The sequence below is a fragment of the Pseudopodoces humilis genome, chromosome 14 (genome assembly GCF_049639895.1).
Source record: "Pseudopodoces humilis isolate 2021_Gansu_Grassland_sample_001 chromosome 14, ASM4963989v1, whole genome shotgun sequence".
NCBI lineage: Eukaryota > Metazoa > Chordata > Aves > Passeriformes > Paridae > Pseudopodoces > Pseudopodoces humilis.
In genome coordinates, this window is record NC_142213.1 from 8,813,005 (window position 1) to 8,839,031 (window position 26,027).

Consider the following 26,027-nt stretch of genomic DNA (forward strand, 5'->3'; position numbering starts at 1 on the left):
GAATGTCTATCTCGGTTGACCTGAGTTTGGCCACATGTATGGTTTTGTGCATTTAAGTTGAACTAAATCTTGTAGTTACAAGATTATGGCTGAAGCAATACACACTTCAAAGGGTGCACCACAGTTGCATCAGTGACTTGAATAATAGTGAGGATATTTGGATTTTTGCATTGCCATGCTTTCTCTGAAGCAAACAAAAATACCTCTCCTCCACTACTTTGCCATTACCAGTCAAAACTGATCTGCCTAAGTACTGCTGCAGCCTCCAGTTCAAGAATGACATTGGCCAGCTAAGAGCTAATCCTATTAGCCATTTTTTACAAACTCAAATAGGAGTGTGCTGAAATACTTTGTGTCCAAGCAAGTACAATGAAATTGTTTTAAAGATGTACAAATGCAAGTTAAAAGGGTGACCTAGGTCCAGCTGTACCAACTTCTGTGATCTTTATAAGAGTAAAGAGAACTTGGTCAAAAATAATTTATTTACAATTTAAATGCACATTGTTCTACTTCAACAGTAAAACTACTGGGGAGAGTAATGGACAGGTCAAGGCATTTCATATGCTCAAAACACTTGTGAAGAAAGTCACTTGACACTTCAGAACAAATGAAGTAGAAAGCAGTAGGACAGGGTACCTTTTTCCAGGACTTCCACTTGCCATCAGGGTAGACACATCAATCTTCTTGTGAAACCTGACTTATTAGTCATGACCAGAAGGGCTGCTGCCAACAGTACCTCCATATCTGTGTATTTGTTACAGGTACAAACTCTTAGGCATACAGCTTTGGGAAAACAAAAATAAATAAAAGGTCCCTTTACAATCTCAACACATGCAATGAGTGGAAAATTCTATTTAAAAGCCTAGAGCATCCTGTGCTTGGAAAAAAAATTTGTGTTGTCAAGGGGCCACAGACACGCCCATCTGTTTAAAATCCACCAGCTGAAGTTGGCTGCTTGGATAGTACATTCTCCTACAGCAGCAGCTGTTCACCTTTAGTACACATTTAATGTCCAAAACCAGGTTGTTAGTCAGAACCCAAATCTTCAATCTCATCATATCCAAATTCCTGCAGAACCTCCTGTCGATATTTATCCCATGTTCTTCTCCTGTAACATTGGTCCTCATCACTGAAGCTCTCTTCAGAGTCTGTAGAGAAAGCATCAACACTTCTAGATTATCCCTTCTTTTTACTAGAAAAATCAAGTTAATCAGACTAGTTTAAGCTTCTTGAGAAACTAACAAAGTCTGAACAACTTATGTACAAGCTGAGGTTTGAATTGTTCTTGAAGTCTGGGGTAGGGACTTCAGAAGGCAGAGGCACTGTTTCACAAGCATGTGGACCCAAGTCATGGATTCCTTCTCTAAGCAAGCAAACCTTTGCAATTGCAGCAGCCTCAATTTGACTTCCCAATTTTGTCTTTTCAAAAACACTAATTTCTCTTCTAGTTCCAAGAAAGAAAATCCTCCTCTATGCAGATTTCACCATTATAAGAGCAGAATACTACCCCAGCAGTGCTCAGTTCAGTTGCTTTTTTAGGGATAGCATGTAAAAAAGAGGGGATGTATACACACACAGCAAGAAAGCAAATGGCATTTATGACAGGTGTACCTTTTTCTCTATCTTCCTCAGGTAAGAACTCATCTTCTTCAGGATAATCATTACGCCAGTTACTTTCATCATTTTCATCATCTTCATCTTCATATACTTCCTCTGGACCAGGATCATCATTCACCTGCATGCCAACACAAAACATAATGCTAAATATATTTGTAGTGAATGTTAAGTGGGTTTCCATCCACCTGTGCAATACTGTACAGATCAGAAAGAGCCATGAAATACTTATTGATGGTTGGCAGAAGGAATTCTGCAGTGACACAGGGCACACTGTAGAAGAATTTGAGTTGTCACTGCATTCACCATAATGCTTCAGATCTGTTTTAGGTGAAAAATCATTGAAGTCACCCCTGCACATATTCCACTCCAGCATTTCAATATTAATGTCTAACTTAATCCTACTCACTTCAGCAGAAGTGAAACAGATCAAGGAAGAGAGAAAGTAGTTACAAGCTCCCAGTATACAAGTTTGTTGATCACAGGAACTATACAACACAAGACTACACCTTACATTGAACTTCCTTTTCCACAGTCACTGAAGAACAGTTTATTATGAAAAATATCTCATATGAAGATTAAAGTCAAGTCCCCAAATACTGAAAAAGTTGTGCATCCCCCCTGCTTGCTCTTCATTCAGTCATAGTTACAATGACATTTTAATGGCTACCTCCTAATCACAAGCAAGACATAAATTACTCAAGTTTACATTCCTGTGCCAAAATTTAACTGACAGTTTGAAACCAGACAGATTCTTCTCAGTACATGAGCACCATCCCTTCCATTTTGTCATGTCCTTGGACCTGCAGGAACATGGGACTGGTAGTTAGAAAAGGTCTAACACAGAAGTCACTGAGCATACATGTAGTGTCTTTCTTAAAGCACCTTTCTTGGCATGGCAGCTTTTAATAGGAGGACCTTAAACATCTTTTATTTGTGATCTTTTGAGTTGAGCGAGATTGATTTTCCACACCCTTACCCATTCATATTCTTCTCTATAGGGCTGTACAGAAAGGATATTTTCAATCCAATCAGGGGCTGATGTTTCCTTATAGTAGATGTCATAAACATACTCATCATCTTTGTCACCATGTTCTTTTTTACCATCTTCAGAAACATTTAAACGCTCACGGATCATCTCTACTGCATTGCAGAGAATTGCATCTGGATCAGTCTTCTGCTGAGAAAAAATGAAAAACGTGTATTTCCACTAAAGTCATGCAAAGTCTTATTTACAGCAAATAGTTTTCAGATTAAAAAAGAGTTTATGCACCAGACCAGGGCAAAGAAAAAATAAGGTGGTACAATCCCTTCCTCAAGCAGCAGCTCCACACACTGTCTGTTTGAACATTAGTGCACTTAGGATCCTCATTAAACATTACAACTTGCGATCTAGTTAAAGCTCCCATTAAATAGAATACTTACAGTGCAAGCAAACTCCCACAGCAATCTGCCCACACATACCACTCAACAGCGATACCAAAGTACTTCAAGCACACTAAGTTCACAGCTGACCTGTGGGTTTGCAGTGGTTACGCTGGAATCTCCTACTGTCTCCTCTTCTTGTACAATATCAAACAGCTGGAATTTCCCACAGCATTCTGAACTCGTATTGACAGCACCACTCTCCTCTGGTGAAGCATCTTGCTGTGTTTCAGACTCTGACCTGTCCCCGTGGGGCGCAGCCTTGCTGTGCGTGGCAGGCGCAGCCGTGTCAGGGCAGTCGGGCCGGTGGCCGGACACCACTCGGTACCGGTTCTCCTTCCTTTTTGCCTGCTTGGCGGAACGGAGCTCCTGAAGGATTCGCTGAGCGCTTCCCAAAGAGGGGTGCAGGCTTTGAGCTGCCTTGTCTCGTGAGATGGCATCTTTAACATACTTCTGAACTGATTCGTTCTGGGAAAAACAAACAGAAAGGAGGAGGAATATAAAGATAACATCATCATGGCAAGTCATACTGCTTCCTAGAAGGGATGAAGAACTGCATTACCATTAATCCCAACAACATTCAAGTAACTTCTACTATTACTTTAAGCAACATAACAATCATAATATTCTCTTGTTATGAGAGAAGGAAAGTACAAGATATAGAACAGAAATCCTGTTTCAATTTAAACAACTTTGTGGTACAGAATAGCTCTCCAATCAAAAACACATGCCTTTGGAAGACTGCAACAGACCTAAATTTAGGGCATAATACCCTTTACAATGTCCTGAGCAGACCATTTCCTACGACAGACCAGTCTTATTCGATAGAAAAGGCTGGATGGTGGATGGTAGTTGTTATCCTTGTAAGGCTGAGCTTCAGCATCTTACACAGCAGAAACTGAAGCTTCACTTGTTGACTGTTCTGTAGTTTGCAAGTGAAGAACAGTGTCTAAGTGTAGAAAAGCGAGTGCTGAGCACAGCTTGTCCCGGAGCTGTGCTGTGGCCCGTAGCTCTGCTCCTGCCCGGCCCGCGGCCGTCACAGCGCAGGAGGAGCCGCCTGGCCGTGGTTACCGGGACAGGAGGCGCTGCCCGGGGCCGGGCCATTCTCCAGACCACCGCATCCACGGGGGAGCCTGAAACACCCGCGAGGAGCAACCAGAGAGAGCCGCTGCTTTCCGAACCCCTCCAGGATCACCGTCCGGCCTCCTCGCCCCGCCCGGCCTGCCCCGATACCTTGGAGGACACGGTGGCCACCAGCTTGAAGAGGTCGGTGCCCACGGGCTCGGCCCGGCGCCGCTTGCAGGCGAGGAGCAGCGCCTCGGCCGGCTCCGGGCCGCCGCGCTTCCGCCGCACGCGCAGCACGGGCGCGCCCGCCATGGCGCCCGCGGGAGGGGCAGCGGCGCCCGCGCAGCGCCGCCCTCGCTCGCGCGGGGCGCGCCGGGCCGGGGCTCGGGCACTGCGGGGAGGGGCTGCCCGCGGTGCGGGGGGAGGCACTCGCGGTGTCCGGGGTAGGTACACGCAGGGTCCGGGGTAGGTACGTGCGGCTTGCGGAGCTGCTGGCCTGGGGCTCAGAGGAGGGACCAGCCCGCGGCTTCTCGGGCCCGCTGCGCTGGTTCCGGGCGGCGGAGAACGTTCCGGCCGTGGCCCCTCGCGGCTCGTTCGTGAGGCGGGGAAGGTGCGGGCCTTCCCCGGGTTTACAGGTCCCCCCTCAGGCAGGCTCTGGGGACTCCGGGAGAGGCGCCGCCGCCGGCCCGACGTGCTCGCTCACGGGATGTTCTCCCGTGAGGATTCACTGCTATCTTTCCTGCGCTGTGTTCTCTGGGGTTACACCTAGCTGGTCTTCACGGTCCCCTTTCAGTCTAGGACTGGGTGACGGATTTTAGCTTAAAACGTCCTTATGAAAAAAGCATAAAGCGGTCACCAGTACTTCTTGCCAAGGCAGATGTAGTGGGGGAAGTGTGCAAGAGCTAAAGTGATGCTTGTTGCGTTTACTAAAAGTTTTATGGTTGGTTTGGATATTTTTCACAGCTGGTATTTGGTGTATTATATTGAAGCGAAAGCCAAGCTGCACACAATACATAAATAATACAATACGAATTGAGATCGATCATGAAGATTTTTTGTGGAAGAGCCAATCCAACCACTGGTTCGATGGAGTGGTTAGAAGAGGGTGAGGACTATGACTATCACCAGGAGATTGCAAGGTAGGCCTGGAAAAGTAGCTTGTTTTTCTGTTAAAAGACACCGAAAAATGAGCAAATTCAACTTTTTTTAAATGGCAATTTGGAGATCTGTCTTTGTAGAAGTTCCAAGGGCTCAAGGTGAGCAGACTGCAGAATCATCTAAATGTCGGTAAATGTGCCCAGTGTTTTATGGGCAGAGCTGCCAATGTAAAATTTTGGAAATGACTCTCCAAGTACTTACCTTCTAAATTTTTTAAAATGTTTTCTGTTGGGCTAATCCTAATACTGACAGTGACTGAGTTGGAACAAAATGCATTGACTAAATTTCTTTTAAATGCCAGTGCAGCATATAACTGCCAGTTGTCTGTTCCTGCTCTAGCTTTTTAAGAGCTTAGTGTAATAGCCAGAGAAGTTGGGATTTTGGGCTATTTTTGAATATTGCAACCCATGAAGAAAATGGGAATCAAAGAGGTTTAAGTCTTTAAAACTTCTCTCTCTTTCTGAAAAATAGGTCATTAGTAGCCTGTCTTTCGTTGCTGTGTATGACTACATCTGTCTCAAGTGCTGCTTCACAGCTGTTTGTCCATAAGTCTGTACCTTGGGTCCATTGCTGTGGAGAGGATTTGTTCCAGTGGTTCATGAGTTGATTTATATGCTGATGGCCAGGTCTCTGCCATTACATTATCTCTCAGGCTGGAGAAACACTTTAGGTCCTCATAGAATGTGTCAGTTGTTTGTGCATTTGTGGGCCACAGTTGCTTTGTATAATGGAGTATTTTAACTAGAATATCGTTTATTGCAGGTCACGCTATGCAGATATGCTTCATGATAAGGACAGGGTAAGTATAGAAGCAAAACCCTTTTGAATGGGGATAAAAGAGCCATTGCATTTCTTGTGGATAGCTGTCACTGTGGATTATATGGGTTTATCTGAAAGATTAAATGATCACATTTTTGTACTCTGTAAGGTAGCAGACCTGCTCTTAGATCAACAGATGCCTTCTTACATCTGACTTAAGTGTTCTGTTGTTTACCTCAGAACATTTTTATATTCAGTAGCCAATTTTGCTGTTCTGTGTTTGACATTTTTGAAAGAGAGCTCATTAGATGAAATTTCAAAAGCTGTAAAAGTGAAGCCGGGCTTCTTAGTTTTTATAGGAGTGTAAGTCAAGTCTGTTCTTCTGTGGTATTTCTACAGTATGTACAGGCATGATGAAGTCTGGAGTGAATAGTATCACATTTGGAAATCATATGTATTTTATCAATGGCTGATTGACCAAAGGTAATGTGAACATTGGGATAAATATTGATGTACTTTAAACAGACTGATCCTGCCAGATGCAGTTGTTACTGCTGGAGATGGCTTTGGTGTGACTGTTTGGCATAAAGAGTGTCTGCAGGCCTTTTTCTGGTTATAAACTCACAGTCAAAGAATGCAAGATTTCTGTGCAAAACTTAAAACCATAAATGGATAAAAGATTGCTGATTTTTTTTTCCCTTTTCCACAGAATGTGAAATACTACCAAGGTATTAGTGCTGCAGTGAGCAGAGTAAAAGAGAGAGGTGAGAAAGCAATTGTGCTGGACATAGGGACTGGCACAGGGCTCCTGTCCATGATGGCAGCTTCAGCTGGGGCAGATTTCTGCTATGCCATTGAGGTGAGCATTTGTTAGGGGTTGCAGATATTCAACATGTTCTTTGTGATGCTCTTATTTTCAGGCTGTGTACTATCTCTGTTATTTTTGTTCTGAATGAAACAGACATTCTCTTCACAGTTGCACTGTTAATACAAGCAGTTTTTTGGCATACTTCAGTGACAATTTCAGTGCTGGTTGTTTTGGTTTCATTGACATAGTGTCTTGAGCACATGTAAGTCTTTAGGGGCTTCTGTTGATGCATTTATATATATCTTTATTTTTACAAAGTCATGAGTTTGTTTAATGTAAATGCTACAATATTAATATGTATTCTTGTGTTTCTAAAGTTAAATTGGAGTAGCTTTTGGAGGCAGCTGATAACTCTAACAGTGGAGCTCTGAATTTTTCAAGTGAGGCTCGTTGCCTTGTTTCATGGTAGTGAACTTGAAATACAGGAAAAGATACAGAAGATGTTAATTTTTTTTTCAGAACTAAATATATTGTATATTGTGTTGGTGCCCTTCCAGTTTTGAAAGCTGATTTGAGGGGTACCATTTTGTTAAACTCTTGCTGTTCATAGGTGTTCAAGCCCATGGCTAATGCTGCTGTGAAGATAGTGGAGAAAAATGGTTTTTCAGACAAGATCAAAGTAATCAACAAGCATTCCACTGAAGTCACAGTTGGCCCAGGTGAGAAAAATAGGCTAGGCTTAAAAAAATAGTACCTGAAAACCACAAAGGAATGTGTCGTACTCCTATTTCTTACACATTTTTTAATTAAAACAAGTGCTTCAAGAACACTGAGGGAGCTGGGGGGCGTTCAGCTCAGAGAAGAAGAGGCTCAGAGGAGACCTTATCTCTACAACTGCCTGAGAGGAGGTTGTAGCCAGGTGAGGGTTGGCCTCTTCTCCCAGGTGACAAGTGACAGTATGACAGGAAATGTTCTCAAGTTATGCTGGGAAAGGTTTAGATTGGAGAATAGGATTTTTTTTTTTTTCACAGAAAGGGTTGTAAAGCATTGAAAAGACTGCCTGGGGAAAGGTGGAGTCACCATCCCTGGAAATGTTAAAAAACGTGTAGATATGGCACCTGAGGACATGGTTTAATGGTGAACATGGTGATGGTGCTGAGTTAGTGGCTGGACTTGATCTTAATGGTCTTCTTCAATCTTAAAGATTCTGTGATACTTTACATTCTAGAAAATAACACTGGAAATCTACTTTGAAAGAAAGTGTTCTGGTAATATCTCAGTAGCAATTTGTATTTCAAATGCAAAGCAATTTCCAGTCTTCAGGAGACTCTCTAGCAGGAATAAGTTTTCTGGTTGCTTGTGAAATCAAGATAGCATCTTGAAAGACTAACATAGAGATTTAACATTACAGTATTAATTTGTGTATTTTAGATGGAGATATGCAGTGTCGGGCAAACATCCTGGTAACAGAATTATTTGATACAGAACTGATTGGAGAAGGAGCTTTACCAACCTATGAGCACGCACACAAATATCTTGTACAGGTAAGAAAATAGGAACTGTGTCACATCTATCTATCTAGTATAGAAATTTGTCTGCCTTTTTAAAGTAGGATAGAGATTATACAGAACTTTGGCTTCTGTATCCCTTGGTAAATACACCATCAACTCTGCAAGTTTCTTATTCAGTCGATAATTTATTAGGTTCATTCCTAGAATAAAGCTATTTGAGTTCATATTGTAAATCACAGGCATGGAAATTGCACCTACTTGCTTTGTGTTGAAACCAATAACTTGGTCGTTAACAAATGTCTTTTAGAAAGGCATCCAGTTCTGATGTGAAGCTCTCCTTAATAACAGCTTTGTCCCAAGATAAAAATTCTCCTAAATTTAATGAACTTCACCTCCCAGGCACTGGTTCATTTTTGGTTGGGTTTTTTTTTTTTTTTTTTTTTCCCCCTATTGTGCTCTTACTGCTCCATATGCATGTGAAAATATTTTAAACGCTGTACTTAAATAATATCCTTTTTTTTGGACTTATAACCTATGGGTATAATTTTAAGGCTTTTTCTTTTATATTTTCTAATATCTTCCCTTCATTAAAATGTGGATTGCAGAACTTTATTTAGGTTTCCAGATTTCCATTCATTAGTTTAAAAGGCACCATATAAAGACAAGAGCACTCTATAACTTTGTACTACTCTCCATATAGAACTCTAAATTGAAATTCATCTTTTTTTCTGTAAAAGCATTGTTTTTGGACTTCATGGTTGGATCTTAGTTCATAGTGGGATTTTTACCACAACTTTAATGTTTTCCACTCTTTAAGCATGGATACAAAGTTGTCCTTGCATAAATATTTGAGCCATTATTTTTCTTATTTTCTCATTGCAGCCAGCAACTTTCTTTTGTGTTTGGTAGCATAGTAGTTTCCTTCCTTTAGAAGCTCAGGTTATATCTCTTATTCCAGAACAAGAATGGAAATGCAAGTTTAACTGAGGCTAATAAACTGATACTGTTACATGGTTGATGAGGTAATCTGACCTTGGTGAGCCACACTGAACAGGATAGATATATGTATTCCATGTCACAGAGAGACAGATTGTTCTGGTGTTACAAAAGTCTCTAAAATAACTTGGATTTTAGATTTCAGAGCTCCCAGTCCAACTTTACTTTTAAATTTCAATTGATTTAATTCTCATTCATGTTGATAAGTCAAACTTGTTGACTGTGTTTACCCTTTGTTTTGAACACTCAGGAGGGATGTGAGGCAGTGCCTCACAGGGCAACAGTGTATGTCCAGCTAGTGGAATCCAGAAGAATGTGGTCCTGGAAGAAACTGTTTCCTGTTCATGTTGAAGCAGAGGATGGTGAAAAAATTCTTTTTCCACCTTCAGAAATGGAGAACTGTCCAGGTGTTCCTTCTGTTTGTGATATCCAGCTGAACCAGATGCCTTCAAGTGACTTCAGTACTCTTAGTGATGTGGTGACAATGTTCAGGTAAGGGAGATGTTGTTTTGTTAAAACAAAGTTATCCTGTTATGCCTTTCATATAAACTGTGCATTCAGCTTAAGAAGCCAGGGAGAAATTCTGAAGAATTCTTTTTACAGTTTTCTTTCTTTTTACGATTTTCATGCTTCCCTGCAGTGTGGATTTCAGTAAGCCAGTACAGAGTGCTTCTACCTACTATAGAGTGCAGCTGGAGCCTGTGAAATCTGGCAAGGCACAAATTGTACTTTCCTGGTGGGATATTGACATGGACCCCTCTGGGATGATAAATTGCACAATGGCTCCCTACTGGGTAAAACCCACTTCTGCTTTGCAGGTAAGATACTGAGCCTTTAGATACCATTGTCAGATGATTGGGCATTTCTTTGGAGTACTGGGGGGTTTAAGCAGCTCTGACTAAAATTTCTTAGGAAATTTGCTAATATTTAATGTATTGGAAGATGCTAAATAATCAAATTGTAGAAATTTTGGCTATGGTATGTGCCCATTTTAGGTTTTCTTTGATGTTAAACATTAAGAGTAATCTTTTTATGTAAAACTTAAAGACGGAAGCTGTCTTCCTGATATTGTTACTTATTTTTTGTTCAAGAAATAAAGATTTCCAAATCTTTTTTCTTAACTAGTCTCTATCCCTGGTTAAAATATTAGACTGTGGTTTGCTTCAATGTAGTTCTATTAAATTTCCAAATAAGTGTTATGTTTATAATAGTATATTTATCCTCTCATTAAAAAAGGAGGCTGATGTAGGAGAGTGCTGGATTGATATGAAAAAATACAGAAATATTATCACTATTAAGTCAGATTCCTGTATTTTTGTGTGGATGTATTTACCAGTAGGATGAACTTAGTCAAAATGATTGATTGTCTACACTTAGCATGTTTGAGAATAAAATCTGAAATTATCAAATTGGAGGTGTTCAGTCAGTGTGGAATGACTGTTCAGCATAGGCTATTTGCAGTGCAAAAGCCAGCTTTTTGAAGCACAAAGTGGTTGTGCTGTGATCAGAGTGACACTAAATGACATAATTCTGGGTGCTTGAGGCTGTCAGCAGTTCGATACAGGTTTCTAACACAAGTGAACTGTGGAGGTGAAACAGCATTAATAAATTGCAAAGCAATTTTGGGTTGTTTTTCATTTGGTTGAAATAGAAGCCTGGCCAGTGAGGAAGCTAATGGTCTCAGGCTTATTCCGTTGCAAAAAGTCAATATAATTCAATATGTGATATTGGTCTTTATTCAGCTTTGCTAACTTGAACAAGATTCTTTAAATTAATCATGCATTTTCAAAGTTGTGCCCATTCTTCCTAGTTGATTTCCTGCTATTTGTTTATTTTCCATTTGCTATTTATGAGTGAGTGCCTGAGGTTTTGTCTATCAACCCTTTTCAGTGGAGAGATCACTGGATGCAGTGTGTTTATTTTCTTCCACATGAGGAGCCAGTTCTGCAGGGTGAGAAGTTGTACCTGACTGCCTGTCGTGACGAGTACTCTGTGTGGTACAACCTGCAGAAAGCCAGGTAACAATCTCTGTGTGAAAAAGGCTGCTATCTTACTCCAAGCTGGAGTAAGAGCTGCTCTAAGAGCATCTCCTTTTGTAGAAGAGCAAGATGAGAACCTAAAGAGTAGAAAAATAATAAAGGCTGCTTCATGGGCAATGCACAGGTGGAAAATACACATTAAGCATAAAAACTCAGTTGGACTGCAAGCTCCTGCCTCCTGGTTGCATTCTCTGACAAAGAAGCATAAAACACTCATGCTTTATTCCTGGTAATCCTAAAATACAGCACAGCTGAAGTGACATACAGGTAAAGAAGTGAAATAATTGCAATTCTGTTTCCATTTTCTATTTTCCTAGTCAGCACTGTCCTTTCGAGGCTACTGCCTTTTGCTCAGATTAAAAAGAGCTTAATCGTGTTGGTTGCACTGACAATAGCAGCAAACATTTTTAAAACTAGTGCTAGGTTTAAAATGTCAGAATTTGCTGTGCCTTTTTTACTTAGGAATCCAAAATCCAAACAAGTAACTGTTTGCTGAAAGGGCAAAGCCTAAAGTACCTAACCATCAGAGTTAGTGGGAAAGTGGGGGATGGTTCTTGGTTTTGTTTTTGAAAGAAGGTGAAAATTCTTTTTGACCTCTCTTCATTTGGAAATGCAGAATTACAGAAATGTAAATTAGAGGACATAGTCTCAAGCTGCATCAAAGGAAATATAGGTTGGATATTAGGAAAAGGTTTTTCACTGAAAGAATAGTAAAATACTGGAATGGTCTGCCCGGGAAGGTGGTGGAGTCACTGTCCCTGGATGTGTTTAAATAAAGACCAGATGTGGCGCTCAGGGACATGGTCTGGTTGTGGTGCTTGGGCATGGGTTGGACTTGATGATCTTGGAGATCTCTTCCAACCTGGTGATTCTGTTGTTGAATTCTGTTGTTGTCTCTGGAGAACCAGTAACTTCGAAAAAGTGACAGCAGAGTTCATATTCATTACTGTGCATATCAGCCAAAGTGCAATAAATGTGCCTGTTTGCAAAAACGTGATACTGATACTGTAGTTGACACTACATTAAATTTGTTTACAGAGAAGGGGAGAATAAAGCAGATGGAGAGGAGCATAAAGCAGATGTTTGTGTGGAGAGTCCTGTCTGTAGGTGTCGCGCTCATCTGCTTTGGAACAGGCCCCGCTTTGGGGAGCTGAATGATCAGAACCGAACACTCCAATACATCAAGTCCTTGAGGAAGGTGAGTGCTTGTTGCCTGCAGATTTTATTGCCTTCTCTGATGGATGCACATACTGGTTTATTTGGAGTAATTTTTTATGAAATTTGTTTGTCCCCTGCAAAGGACTTTGATCACATAGTATATTTTTCTTCCATCACCAGATGGAAGTTATACTTTTGTCTTGAAAACTTTAGTATTAAAATTTTAAATGGTAAGCAGCCATTTTTGCATAGAATTTGTAGCAGTTCTATGTGTTTGTTAGACATAATATTGGTAGTTGAATAAAGACATCCAATACATTTTTGAGCAAACTTTGTCAGACCTAAGCCAAGGGCATTATGTGACAATTTTATTACTATTATTGGATATGAAAGTGTATAAAGTGTGGAGAACTTTTCCCTCTGGAATAAGAATAACAATGACTGTTTATTCTCTATAGGTTCTGAAAACAGATAGTGTTTGCCTTTGTATCAGTGATGGCAGTCTGCTGCCTGTGCTGGCTCACTATCTTGGAGCAAAGCAGGTACAGTACTTTGTCCTGTTTTTCAGATCTTTCCATTTTATCTTAGTATTTTTCTCTGATGTATTTAATTTCCAGCTCATTATTTAACTATTTGCGGTGCCTCTTCAGGGACAAGTGGGGAATAGGCTCACATTGTGTTGAAGGGAAGGTTAAAATCATCTCTGGTCAAGCTGAAGTCTCAGAAGATAATAATTACCAGATCTGACATTTACTAATGTGTAGTTTTGAGGGAAAGTGCTGTTCCTCATTCCCCATTTCTTCCTGTTTGCCATCTCATATCTTGTTTTTTTTAAAACACTCTTTCTATGGACCTAAATGTCTGGCAGGGTATTTTTCTTTCATGTTTTCAATTCCATAATTACATTTATTACCTGGTCTCAAGTAGAAGATCTGTAAGAGCCAAGATCTGTAGGAAACAGTCAGAATACTGAGTCTGTGTGTAACAGAGAACTGAGAGCTGCCTGGCTGTCTCACATACATAAATGCCCTACTTGATGGGGGGCTGTTTAAACTAAAATCTGTTAGAGTTGAACTGAATATCAGAATGTGTAATGTAATATAATCATGAGGAATGTAGCATATTGCCTAACAGTTCATCAGTTTTGAATAAAAACTAATTTTTTTTTCTTACTGCAAAAGGCTTCTGAGCACTTTCCAGCTAATACAGTCCAGTCATGTTAACCAGTAATTTCAGTTTGGCACACTGGTAATATGCTTGCATTTGTTCATGGGTAAATATGTGCTTAGAGCAAGTGTTAATGTGCTGTGTGCAACTTAAAGATGGAAAACAAATATTTGCATTCTGTTTAGTTTGTCTTTTTTCTTGTATAGCTGTGAAAATAGAGTTATTTAGCCTGTAGTTTGGGGAGTGTTTTGTTGTTAAAAAAGTTCATTGCAGTGGGCTCTGGAATAGATGCATGGTTCTTATGAGTTGTGCTCACTGGGGCGTCAAAATGTTCCTTCATTCTTCAGTTCAGAATAAAATATATTCTTTTAGTTAAAAACTATAAAGCTTATTTGACTAACTGTGTATTTTCATTAGGTGTTTACATTAGAAAACTCTGGTGTATCCTGTTCTGTCATGGAAAAAGTGAGTATTCCATTTCCTGTTGAAGCTGGACCTCTCCTTGCCTCTTGGCTTGTCTGCTTGAGCTGCTGCTCTGCTGCTGCCATTGCCTTGGTGATAAAAAGCCAGGCTGTTGTTTCTGAGGATTAGTGAGAGCATCCCAAAGCTTGCACCAGCCCTGTCTGGCAAGCAGCATCCAGCAGTTGTGTCTTCCAGCTGAGCCAGGTTGGGAATGCCTGCTCTGCTGCTTGCTCTGCTGTGGGGAAGGGCATGGAAGGCTCTGCCAGTGGAGTGGAGGCTGTTCAGGAGAGGCAGCTGGTGCCTAAGAAGTGACTGGAAGCAGCTTCCAGGAGTCATCAGTGAGCAGTGGCTCCTTTAGTTGACACTGTATTTGAAAGAGATCTGGCTCAGCCTGTGGCTCAGAAGTGCAAAACCAGGAACGGTGAGAAAATGAGGACTCAAACTTGGTCTCCAAGGAAAGGCAAAATATTTTGTGTATTCATAGGTGACATGATTCTTACCTTCCTTGATTATCCTTCTCGTATGCTTCAAAGTATAAATGAATGAAGGTGAGGCAACTTTCGTGTTATCTGCCTTTTTATACTGATAATTTAAAGAATACTGAGGGCACATGATTTAGTTCCCTAGGTGTGACACATTGGCTCTAGGTGCTTGCAGCCTTCAGGAATAGACTTGTATCATCCTCATGAGTTATGACAGGCAGTTTTATTAAAATTTCTTGTGGCTGCTGGATCTTTTCTAATTTATTTTCAGTAAAATTATTATTTTGGTCTCAACTCTGGCTTTTGATAAAGACAATGTGTTACTTTTTGATTTTAGTTTTTTAAAGCAAATCATCTTGAAGATAAAATTAAAATAATAGAAGCACGGCCTGAGTTGCTGAAGCCTTCTCATTTGGAAGATAAAAAGGTATGTTACAGTTGTCCATTATACTGAATTTCAGGGGTTGGTAGGAAGCAGAAGGTAAAAATGAATGGTAACCACAATGAATTCTGTTATATTCCAATTCATATAAAATGTAGTGAGTAAATGGTTCACACCATGTGCCACTAAAACTAAAGGAGACTGAAGGCTGTGGGAGGGTTGTTGTTTTGTTTTTGAAGTGTCTGACTTTCCCTGCTGCATAATTGCCCCAGCAGTTAAGGCAGTTTAGCTGGTTCTACAAGGCTGTAGCTCTCTCACTGGCCACTTGACAAGATTGCAATCTACTTGGAAGTAATAACATACTTCAAAACTTCAGAATTCTATAACTCATTACAAAGCCTTCCAAATTCAAACTACAGTATTTTCTCACAAACTTTGTTGTGGGAAAATTCAATATAAAATGTGGTAACTAAACCCACACAACAGTGCCCAGTATGCTGTATGTGCAGTGTACAGTAATTAAATCCCTGGGGAGCAGTAGAAGTTTTTATCTAGATGATTTTACTTAATACATTGTACTGGCAGCTATTGGAAAACCTAAACAGCCTGTGTTGTGAGTTGTTGTTCTTTATTATATGTCTTTTTATCTCTTCCCTTCTTTGCCAAGATTTCTGTCCTTGTGGGAGAGCCATTTTTCACGACAAGTTTGTTGCCATGGCATAACCTGTATTTCTGGTACGCCAGGACAGCTGTGAGCACTCACCTTGCCAGCAGTGTCACTGTCCTACCTCAGTCTGCTTCTTTGCACATGATGATTGTGGAGTTCCAGGTGAGATTGTTCAGATATTTACACAAATCCATTTAAGACTGAATACTCTACAACTTTATTGCATCTTAATACTGTCCAAATATTCTCTATCACCTGAGAAAAGAATATTTGGTATCTTGAAGTGTGAATCTTGCTATTTGAGCCATCTCTTGTCAGCATTTCAGCTCAAGTAATTTTGCCATTTAAAATGAAAGGGCTGCATGTTTTAAGATGCTTATTTAGATTAGAGATTGGTGAAGAATGTGATAGTTGTAGTTATTTATAAAATTAGATACTTTATTGTATAAATAATATATACATATATGTATAAACTAGATACTCTGCAACATATCACCCTCAGTTTTGAAATGAGGCTTTATAAGACTGCAGGCAGGATTCCTAATTGCATGTTGATTTTTTTAACTGAGGCTGTGCACAGTTCTGAATATGAGCACATCTTAGAAATACTTTGAGAAGTCATCTTTCAGATATTGCACAAAGTTATAAACATATTTTTTTCATTTATTGAGGACTTTGTAATAAAAGATTGTGAAGTGTTTACCTACCATGAAAATGGAAATTAAGTACTTATATCATTAATGTGCAGTAGCTTAAGTGAGGGAACTCTGTAGTCTGGCATTGTGTAAATAAATGTACATACTTGAAATAAAAATGCCTAGAATCTAATGAATTCTCACATAAACACAGCCTTCAGTTTATCTGTTAAAAATGCCAGGTCTTTTTTTGAGTTTTTGTGTCTGAGCCTTCTCTCCCTTAACAGTTTCTTTATTTGAATGTTTTTTAACCTTGTTCTCATACTAATGCCTTTGATTGGTGCATGTGTAAATGGATTTGTTCTTTTTCCCCTCTGGGCTAATCAACCGTGATGAACATTTTTCCAGTTTTCTGCAAAAATGTATGGAGTTTAAGTATATACTGAGTAAATAATATAAATCTGAATCCTGTAATAGGGAGCAGATATTTAAAGTGATCAGCAGTAATCAGATTGAAAGAAGCAGTAAATTTTAATTCCATGCTCTCTTATCTAGAGGATTTACTTCCCTAAAACTCAAAGCATTTTCTAAGGAAGTAAGCATTTTCCATGTTCTGGATGAGGAAACCAAAGCATGCAGAGTGATGACTGAAGATTATTCAGCAGTCAGCAGAATGCAGAGTAACATTCATGTCACCTAAACCTCAGTTTTACATTTTCATATACAGAGTTTGTTCAGAGATGATTCCACATAAAATTTTTGGTAGAACATTTAACTTGTATTTTGTTCCAGTAGGCTACCCCAAAGCTATTGTTTTAATTTTACATTATCTTCTTTCAGTGGTGAGTCTAGTCTAAAAGACTGGAATCTGTGGGATTTTAAAAATAACCTCTGCACTTACCAGACAGAAGTAATAGAGTATTGCATGGTCTCCTGCAGAACTGGTTCTAGGCTGTTCTGTCCTCTCAGAATGGATATGTCATCATGATTTAGAAATTAGCAAAACCTGGATCCAGGAGAAAAGAATTCATGGAACTACTTCAGTAATAAACTTGTTTCATCCATAATTGCATTTAGGGAGCAGGGTGCTGCCTGTCTGTTTTGGTAGTTCTGGATGTACCAGAGGCTCTTGATAGTGTAGTTTATGCTGTAGTCAGGCAGAAATTATAACAGTGTTTGTTTAAATGTACAGTAGTCCTGCTGCCAGCTTGTAAAGCAGGAACATTTGAGATTAAGCGTGACAATGAACAGGTAATAAAATTTATATATCCACAGCTAATGAATGTTTGTGTTCCAGTAAGAGACCATTAATGAGGTCTAAGAAAAGGCAAATGTTGAACAGTCAGGCTGTCCAGTGGATTGCTAAAGTCAATGGGATGCTTGGTATGAAGTGGCTAAAATGATCTCGCTCCACTTTGTGGGGGTAAAGTGTGGTTCCTTGGTAAGCTGTGAGATGTTTGATACTACTGGGAGCGCTTACCTGTGCTGGATAGGGAAAATGGAGGGGCTGTAAGGGTTAGATCTTGGCAAATCTATACCTGCTCTAAAGTACTACACTCAGGAATTGTAAGAAATGTTCTTTAGAGGAGTTGAAAACAGTGATTAAAGAATTAACTGGCTTAAAAACTTCTCCTAGATTATCTTCTGATTCTTGCAGTAGTTGTAATGGTTTAGCAATATATACATAGTATGTAGCTTGCTATCAAATGTCTAAGCTACAATTATTTCAAGATTTCCTGTTTCCTTTGACAAAGCCAAACAAAATCCTGTTGTTTTTTATAGGATTTATGGAGAATACGGAGTCCATGTGGAACCTGTGAAGGTTTTGATGTCCAGACTATGGATGATATGATTAAAGTAAGAAAAATAGTTTCAGCACAAATCTTAGCAAAACAAAAACCCAGTTTGTTTGCCTTAATAAAGTATTTAGTGACTATTGAAAAACTTGTGTACTTGTGAGGCAGAGCATCACTGTTTGAGATTCATTTGTATCTGTTTCTAGAACTCTGCTCTGGATTAATTGTGGAGGGGTGCAGGCTGTTGTAGAGTGGAATTCATCACAAGAGAGAAGAAAATGTCAATGCTTTGTATTTTGAAAGTGCCCATTTCTGTTTCAGGGGCCCCAGTCACAGCCTTCAGTTTCACACATGTAGGACATTTTCTCCCTTGTGCCTAAGAAGTGCAGTCATGCCCTCTTGCAGCTTTATGGCTTAAATATCTTGGGTTTGCATTTCTGTTGTTTTCAGTTAATTTTATTCCTTCCTTTCTTCAGGATTCTCTGAATTTTAGGGAATCCAAGGAAGCAGAGCCTCACCCGCTGTGGGAGTATCCCTGCAAGTCGCTCTCAGACCCACAGGAAGTTTTGACCTTTGACTTCACAAAGGCTGTACCACAGCACTGTCTCAGCACAGAGGGCTCTGTAAAGCTCTTACGGTCAGTTTTCTCACTGCAGTAAATATTCCTGTCATCATCCATTTCTTTACCTCCTATTCAAACTCTTTAGAGGAGTTGAGTTTAGAGCTCCTTTAAGTGTATTACACTTAACTGGTGCAAATGTACTTGGCAGTTTTTAATAATGTGACCTAAGATTGTGGAAGTTGCTCTGACACAAGCTTCCTGTGGGTATTCACAGTAGGCTATAACAATCATACAATAATGTTAGATATTGTTAGATTAGATAATTTTCCTCTGTTTAAAAAAATAACATTTTACTGGTTCTCACCATGGTTTAAAACTTAAATAGATTAATTTATAGTTTAGAGAAAATAAAACAAAACATTACCTGGATTGTTTTGATGTTTCTGTTTGTTGCCTACTACTGAGTTCTTGCAGAAGAAGCTTCTACTTAGCTTGTCAAATTATTGTGCTTAAAAATTAATTAATTATTGTGTTTAATAGCTTTAAAATTATTGTATTAATAGCTTTTTATGTATATGCTATTCTTCCTTCTAACTATAATCCTGGCAGTCTTCATATTTTGCCACATCTTCTGAGATACTTTCCACTATAACTGTGAATTGTACTTAATTCTGTTTGAACTTGAAATGCTGATAAGAATTAAAAAACGAGAAAGTTTGATTTTTTAACTATCTGGAAACACTGTTGTGTTTCTCATTAAACAAAATTCAGGCTTTCATGGACTCCAGAGCCATCTGTGTGGGGTCTCTGTGCCTTTGCAGCAGTTGTGTTTACAGGCAGCACAGTGGCGTGGCCTCTGCTTCTTGTGGAGCAGGCACTTGAAGTGACACGGTGTGTGTGGTAAATATTTCCTCTAAATTCAGAGTCAATAGAAACTGAGGTCTCTAAAGGAAGTTCTCAGCGTATGCTGTGTAATTTATGCCATGTTATTCAGTGCTGGTTAAGTGGCTGTGCTGCTGAGCAGATGTACTTATGACATGTTCTCTTCCTTGCCTTTTTTTAGTTTTCATATCTGCAGATACTTTAAAATTTCTGCCCCCAATTACCAACTCAGTCAGCTGTTCAGCTGTCTTTCAAGGAAATAAATTGTTCATGCTTTTGCAGCTCTCACTTAAATATTAGTGCAGTGTTTAAGCTGCCAGGATTGTGTAAAGTAACAGGTTTTATCCTGCATCTCTCCCCAGGAAAGGAAAGAGCCACGGAGCAGTTCTGTGGATGGAATATCACCTTGCTGCTGATATCTCTGTTAGTACAGGACTGATGCAACTGCCAAATGAAAAGGTGTTTCTTCAATCCAATTTATTATGTCAAAGTCTCTAGGATTTTAGTTGGTCTCTGCTTGCCATGCTTGGGTTGTGTATGTCCAGTCACCCCAGGACAGTGTAGTACCCTTTCTAGCACCTTTTGAATACTGTGTCATCAGAATTACTAAAAATACCTGTTCATGTTTTTGTGGAGAGCAGGGGATGTACCTTAAAATGGGAGAGTTTGATTTGCATCCAAATGCTCCCTAGTTTGGAATCAAATTCAGAATTTAAATGGCATGCTAGGTCAAAGCAGAATTTTTTCATACAAATAACTTCATCTCAGTTTAACAAAAGCAAAAATTTGGAGAGGAAGGAGTACGTATTTTTAGTATTCTATCTCAATATTCTTCGACCAAATCCATTTTTAACTCAGTGACTTCAATGTGTGGTGTAGCAGATGGTATTTCCTGTTATGTGTTCCATAGTGGGGTGGAGGGCAGTATAAATGATAACTGTTGATCATTGTGTGCTTAGCAGGGAACAAGAACTCTTACTGCATTGTTACTGTATAATAATAATATGGTAGATTTTGACTGCTTTCACTTTTAACTCTCTCCTGTAGGAAAACTGTGAATGGAATCCGCACTGCAAGCAAGCTGTTTATTTCTTCAGCTCTGTTATTGAATCAGAAATTCTGTCAGACCCTACTGCTGTCACATATGCTATAAATTTTGACACAAAGACAGGAGAGATTGCCATGGATTTTAAGCTATTATAAAATACTTTTCTCTTGCTCATATTCCTAAATCATAATAAACATACAGTACTTTTTTTTGTACAGCAGAGGGTTTCTTTCATTGTGCTCAGAGAGCAAACTGTTCTTTAACATACTTCTAACCTTTTTGGGTTTGTTTTCAAAATACAGTTAGTGAGGTAGAGAGGAACCATTTCTCAGGAACAGATATTCTTGTCAGGGTTTATATACATATATACACATACTTTTCATCATCTCTTTCAGGGTTTTACGTACATAAGGAGGTACAAAACAGTTGACTTGATAATAGCAGCTGGTTATTGCATGGCATATCATTGGATGAGGACACCAGGCATTATCAGGCATAATCTGACATTAGAGAAAAGTGAGTTAAACATATCTCTTTCTAGGCTGTGCTCTTATCACCATAAAATGGGAAATAATCTCCAGACTGCACAAAAAGAAGTCCCATGTCAAATTTCATATGTATATTAGTACACTTAACAGGGAGAAAGAAACAGATTAGTTGTTCTCAGACTTGCCTAAGTTGTGGCTGATTCTAAGCTGAAATGGCCAGTGAATTAAACCGTGGTGCACTGATGGTGTAAATAATACCTGCCAGTTTGGCTAAGTTGTAAGGTGCTCTGCAGTAGTACATGTCCACTACTGAGGTTTTCTTAGTTGCTCTCCAGATCACATTGGCTGCAGTGGCATTGTGTGAAATGAGTTCTGCTTTAAATGAACAATCAATTGGTGTATCTGTTTTGTATGTGTGACCTGTTAAGGTTTTGATAGAAAATCAATGTCCTTGCCAGTCCCAAATTATGTCAGCCATCCACAGGGATAACAGTTACCAAAGCTACTCCTATTTCCTCTGAGCAGCAGCTTTAGCAAAGTGAAAGGAATATCATAAAGCCAGAAGCCTACCCTACTCTGCTTTCCTGGTCACCATAATACATCATTCTTGTGAGTAAAAATTCTTCCTTTTTTTTTTTCTTAAATGTGTGATCATATTTATAGACCCACAAGCCATCTGAAATATTCCTAAATTTTTAGATCCATTTTCCTGATGAACAGAAACCCTGCAGCTCCTCTTGAGGTCTATGAATTTCATTTTTCAAAACTGCACTTTTAAGATGCTTAACTTCAGTCTGTCATGTCTTACAGACTTTGCTGGAATATATAGGTTGCTGTTAATGAAACAGTTGTTTTAGTTTTGATACATGTGCCTAGCCCACAGAAAGTATGGTAGCAAATCTGTTTATTATGGGTTGTACACAGTATTGTGTAAAGGTTGTGAAGGGAACAATAATATGGCTGAGCCTTTAAAATAGTATAGACTTGGCCCTTTTTAAAAAAAAAAAAAAAAGACACAGGCACAGTTGTGCAAGGCTGGAAAAGGCTGGCATTGTGCAGCTGCTCTGACTCCTGTGTCTGCCCTGAGAGAGAAAGCATGAGCTGCTATTCTGCAGTAGGAATAGCTTCTGGAAGGGCATGTAATTGCACAAGTCATTCTGGATCCAGAAAAAGAGTACTTAGAGCAATATATTAGAATTTATTTGTTTGAAAAAATAAGATAGGAAAAAGTCACAGCCAAATTCACAATATTTTATTGTGTAGTATTAATTTTCTCAAAGATAACTGTGTATTGATATTCCTGAATTGTACTTGCTAAGAAAAATACAACATAAATTTGTTAAATTGCCAAAGGGAAGAAATCCACACTGATGGGAATTTGTATTTTGTTATCAATGTTACTTACATTGAAGTTACATAGTCCCTGCAGTGGATATTAGGGATGGTGACTGAGGGGCATCCTTGTTAAATGCTTTTTGTGTTATGAGACCTGGGATTGTAGAGGTTCTCAGGGGTGGGTGCAGTGAAATGGAAGGGCAGAGGCTGGATGCAGTAGCAGCCATCTGCAGAACTCTGTTCCCAGGGCTGAGCTGTTTGCTGTGTGTATATAAAGAAGAACATCTTAAATTTCAGTACACCTGGAGCAGAAACTGCATTGCTGCTATCAAAATAAACCCACTAAGCTACCAAACCACTGGAAGGATGGAATGCTGAGCATATTTTAGCACCTGTGGGTTCCTTAGAGGAGCAAAATCTGATGGATATGCTCAGGACACCTTATGCATGTTCTAATTCACTGTGAATGTTACCAACATCACTGATGCTTGCTGATTTGGCTTGTGTATTTAGACTGGCACTGCAACTGCTTTAAGGATTTGGTTAAAATTGCTAGCAGCTGTTGAGGCAAGCTCTTGCCACAAGTGTGTATAATGAGGACTTTTTATTGTATGTATTGGTCTTCCTTGACTTACATGAATTCTTCAGGTTGGGCTTAAAAACCGAATGTGATCTGTAAATTGTTTGGAAAGACAGCTGCTTACAGAGGGACACTGGCCATTTCTTATATATGTGTGCAAGAACAAAATAAAAGACTGCTTCTATCTCTGTCCTCTTCCACAGAGTATTTTACTGCAGGCACGCACCTCAAAAAAGCCACATTACCCAGGAGCAGCAGTCAGCCTCCCATTTCTTCCCTGACCTGACAGAAGCATTGCAGTGATGTTCAGATTTGGAAGAGCTGCTGGCTATGGGCACCCTTATAAGCAGAGCAAGAATCCTATTTTCTCTTGGAAGGACCTTATTTGATGCTGCCACCACAGGCAATTTTTTTCCTAAATGACAACAGCTTTGATCCTGACTAGGCCTGCAGGCACAGATGCACATTCTAATAGAAACAGGTTCTTCTGCCAGCACTGAACTAACAGTATTACAGTTCAGATATTGCAATAGAGCCAGTGTATAGCTGGGTAGCTTTTTTAATGCAAGACACAGGTTTTAGTCAGGTATTAAAAGTCATAATAAACTACCAAGTATTGCCATTCACATTTAACTTCTCAATTTTGGCTTTACTGCAGAAGTAACTATTATGTAGTTCTGAATTGAAATAAAATTTTAAGAAGGTGTGGTTGTTACCACAGCACAACTCCACAAGAGGGTGCTGAGAACCCACTTCTAAATTTCTAGCACATTATAAATGAGGAAAATGCAGAGACTTGCAATGCAGCTATCTTGTGCAAATCACACTTGTGGTGTTAAGAGATACACATCCATGTGTGGAAGTGGGAAACTAGTGCAAAAAGTGGCAACTGCTAGTAAATCTAACCCAGACCTGCACCTGCTGTTAAAGCAGGCAGGCAACGAACTGCCTCCTGCTGAATACAGAGTGAATAGTACTCATTGGACAGTGAAGTTGTCTTGGCCCTAATGAAGGACAAGTCTTGCATTTTAAAGAGTGCTTTCTATATCACAGCAGCTGCAATATTTGTTCCTTTATTTGCAGAACTGGTACCTTTTGTCTGAAAACTGGGCAGTTCAAGGACTGAGATCCTGGAGCTTGCTTTTCTCCTTCATTAGTCCCTTTGAAACTGCACTGTGTGGGCTTCCTGCATTTAACAAGATAGAGGATGCAGTTCAGGACTAATTCATTTAGTCACTCATCTTTTGTATTCTATTTGTAGTTACAGCTGGTTGTTAGGGGGGGGAAGAGACTATTAAAGCTTCCTACTGTTGGATTTTTCCAGTGATGATTGTGAGCTGAATACAATGGGTGCTTGTGTTGTCATTCTACCTTATTGACTCTGATAGCATTGCAAAATATTAATTTGGCTTGGTGCTTAATCATTGTAATACTTCACATTTCCAGGCATTTAATGCAGGTTAGTGATTAAGATGCTTCTCAGAGAGGTATGTGTTGTCATCTCCGTTTTTCAGATGAGAAAAAAAACTAAGTGTGGTTTGTGTGGGTGTGTGAGTGTTTCATCTGCCCCAGGCTCACTGAAAGATTAGAGCCTCAGAGCTAAAAATGACTTGCTCAAGGCCATGCAGAATAGACTAATCCCCTGACTCCCTAGCTCTGCTTTAATCATTTGCTTTCTTAGCACAGTGTGATTTCAGATGCAGCCTTGTGAGGTTTGACTGAGATGCAGCAGATACAGACTCAGAGGCAGTAAATCCTTGGATACTCAGTAATTAAAACCACCTGGGTTTTAACACAAATGTAAAATATATTTATATTATATAGAAGTTACATATTTAATATAAACATATATATTTGCAAAGCTATAGAGCATTGGTTTTGTTTTCAAAAGCTGTCATGAAGATGACCCACATTTTTCCCCCCCAGCAGGATTCTGTCTAGGATTTGAGAGCCCCGAAGATGCCTCTTTTGTGGACAAGGGCACTAATGAATGAATGAGAGCTGATGATCTTCCTGTCTGCCAAGGGGAAGCTCTGCATTTGCTGGTCTGGCTGCTCTTTACAGAAGTGTGGGCACAGTCCCAGGGTATCTTGGCCTTAAGTTACTCAAGACTGGCTGTGTTCCCTTTGGTTCTTCCTCAGGGTTTTGCTGAAGTGCAGCTGCATGACAAGCTGCAGCAGCCCCTTTGCTGTGGATTGCCTCTCAGTCCTGTCATTTTCCTCAGCCTCTGCTCCCTCTTGCTTGCACATCACTCCCTTGGGGAAATGATGTACTCATGCTTTGGGGGAAGGAGTGGGTGCTGCAGGTTACTGAGTGTGCTGCAGCTTCTGCAGGGTGGTGGATCCTGCTGTATCTGTCCTCACATAAGGTGCCTTCTGGCTTCCTGTTAGGGTATCTAAGAAACCAATTACTCACACTCCTGACAATCAGCAAATAATTCAAGCTGTGGCGATGAATGAGGTGGGAGGGAGAGACAAACAGCCTTCACTGCGGCACTCCAAAATGCCATATCCCTGCTCAGCTGCAGTGTTTCTAGGAATGGTTGGAGGGATCTGTGTATCTCATCTCGTGCCTGCCTGACAGGCAGCAGCAAAGTCACTTGTGCCCAGGGGCTGATGATAGAGGATGCGGCACCCTCACGTGGGGTGGAAAGGCTGGGAGTGCATCCCGAACTGGGAAGGAGCCGGCTGCTCTGCAGGACCAGCGCCCAGGGGAACACTTGGCCAGGGCTGTCCCCAAGCTGTCATCGTGCCGTGGCGCCCCTTCCTGTCAGGCTCCTGAGGGGCTGAACTGCAGGGAGGGATGGACACGCTCTCCTTACCCCTCCCTGTGTGTCCCAGCGCCCTGGGCTGTCTCCTACCCAAAATAAGATGTGTCGGCTCCTGCTGCCAGCCCACAGGGAGAGAGCAGCTGGGCAAAAGCCTTGCTGTGTTTTGTGAGCAACTGTGGGACTTGAGAAATCAAAGTTCATGTGTTGACTTTATGCAGCTTACAGCTTGAGGGAACCA

General features: G+C 40.1%; 2 protein-coding genes across 4 annotated transcripts; one reads left to right on the forward strand and one right to left on the reverse strand.

Annotated features, from left to right (window-relative positions):
- Positions 1–464: 464 nt before the first annotated feature.
- SLC7A6OS (solute carrier family 7 member 6 opposite strand) lies at positions 465–4,416 on the reverse strand. Its single transcript, XM_005526336.3, has 5 exons — positions 4,273–4,416; positions 3,130–3,507; positions 2,594–2,791; positions 1,612–1,735; positions 465–1,148 (listed from the first exon to the last, which is right to left on the reverse strand). Exons 1-5 carry the CDS (start codon positions 4,414–4,416, stop codon positions 1,027–1,029), a joined length of 966 nt encoding a protein of 321 aa, XP_005526393.2. The 3' UTR covers positions 465–1,026.
- PRMT7 (protein arginine methyltransferase 7) lies at positions 3,546–20,836 on the forward strand. 3 transcript variants are annotated; one of them, XM_014255455.2, is made up of 18 exons: positions 3,546–4,305; positions 5,068–5,243; positions 6,025–6,061; positions 6,731–6,880; positions 7,440–7,548; positions 8,261–8,373; positions 9,587–9,828; positions 9,977–10,154; positions 11,227–11,354; positions 12,414–12,573; positions 12,992–13,075; positions 14,118–14,165; positions 14,982–15,071; positions 15,694–15,855; positions 18,111–18,185; positions 18,601–18,761; positions 19,931–20,027; positions 20,616–20,836. In XM_014255455.2, exons 2-18 carry the CDS (start codon positions 5,149–5,151, stop codon positions 20,769–20,771), a joined length of 2,085 nt encoding a protein of 694 aa, XP_014110930.1. In that variant the 5' UTR covers positions 3,546–4,305; positions 5,068–5,148; the 3' UTR covers positions 20,772–20,836. The 3 variants fall into 3 exon arrangements, with proteins under 3 accessions (XP_014110930.1, XP_014110929.1, XP_087918293.1); XM_014255454.2 differs by lacking the exon at positions 3,546–4,305 and adding an exon at positions 4,461–4,547; XM_088062167.1 differs by lacking the exon at positions 3,546–4,305 and adding an exon at positions 4,594–4,714.
- The last annotated feature ends 5,191 nt before the right edge of the window (positions 20,837–26,027 follow it).

Excerpts from the sequence above, each read along its gene's own strand:
- SLC7A6OS (XM_005526336.3), bottom strand. The coding sequence starts at position 4,416 with ATGGCGGGCGCGCCCGTGCTGCGCGTGCGGCGGAAGCGCGGCGGCCCG. Across the intron at positions 2,792-3,129 it reads TAACCACTGCAAACCCACAG|AAGACTGATCCAGATGCAAT; the intron begins GTCAGCTGTGAA and ends TTTTCTCAGCAG. Across the intron at positions 1,736-2,593 it reads ATAGAGAAGAATATGAATGG|GTGAATGATGATCCTGGTCC; the intron begins GTAAGGGTGTGG and ends GTTGGCATGCAG.
- PRMT7 (XM_014255455.2), top strand. The coding sequence starts at position 5,149 with ATGAAGATTTTTTGTGGAAGAGCCAATCCAACCACTGGTTCGATGGAG. Across the intron at positions 6,881-7,439 it reads ATTTCTGCTATGCCATTGAG|GTGTTCAAGCCCATGGCTAA; the intron begins GTGAGCATTTGT and ends TGCTGTTCATAG. Across the intron at positions 10,155-11,226 it reads AACCCACTTCTGCTTTGCAG|TGGAGAGATCACTGGATGCA; the intron begins GTAAGATACTGA and ends AACCCTTTTCAG.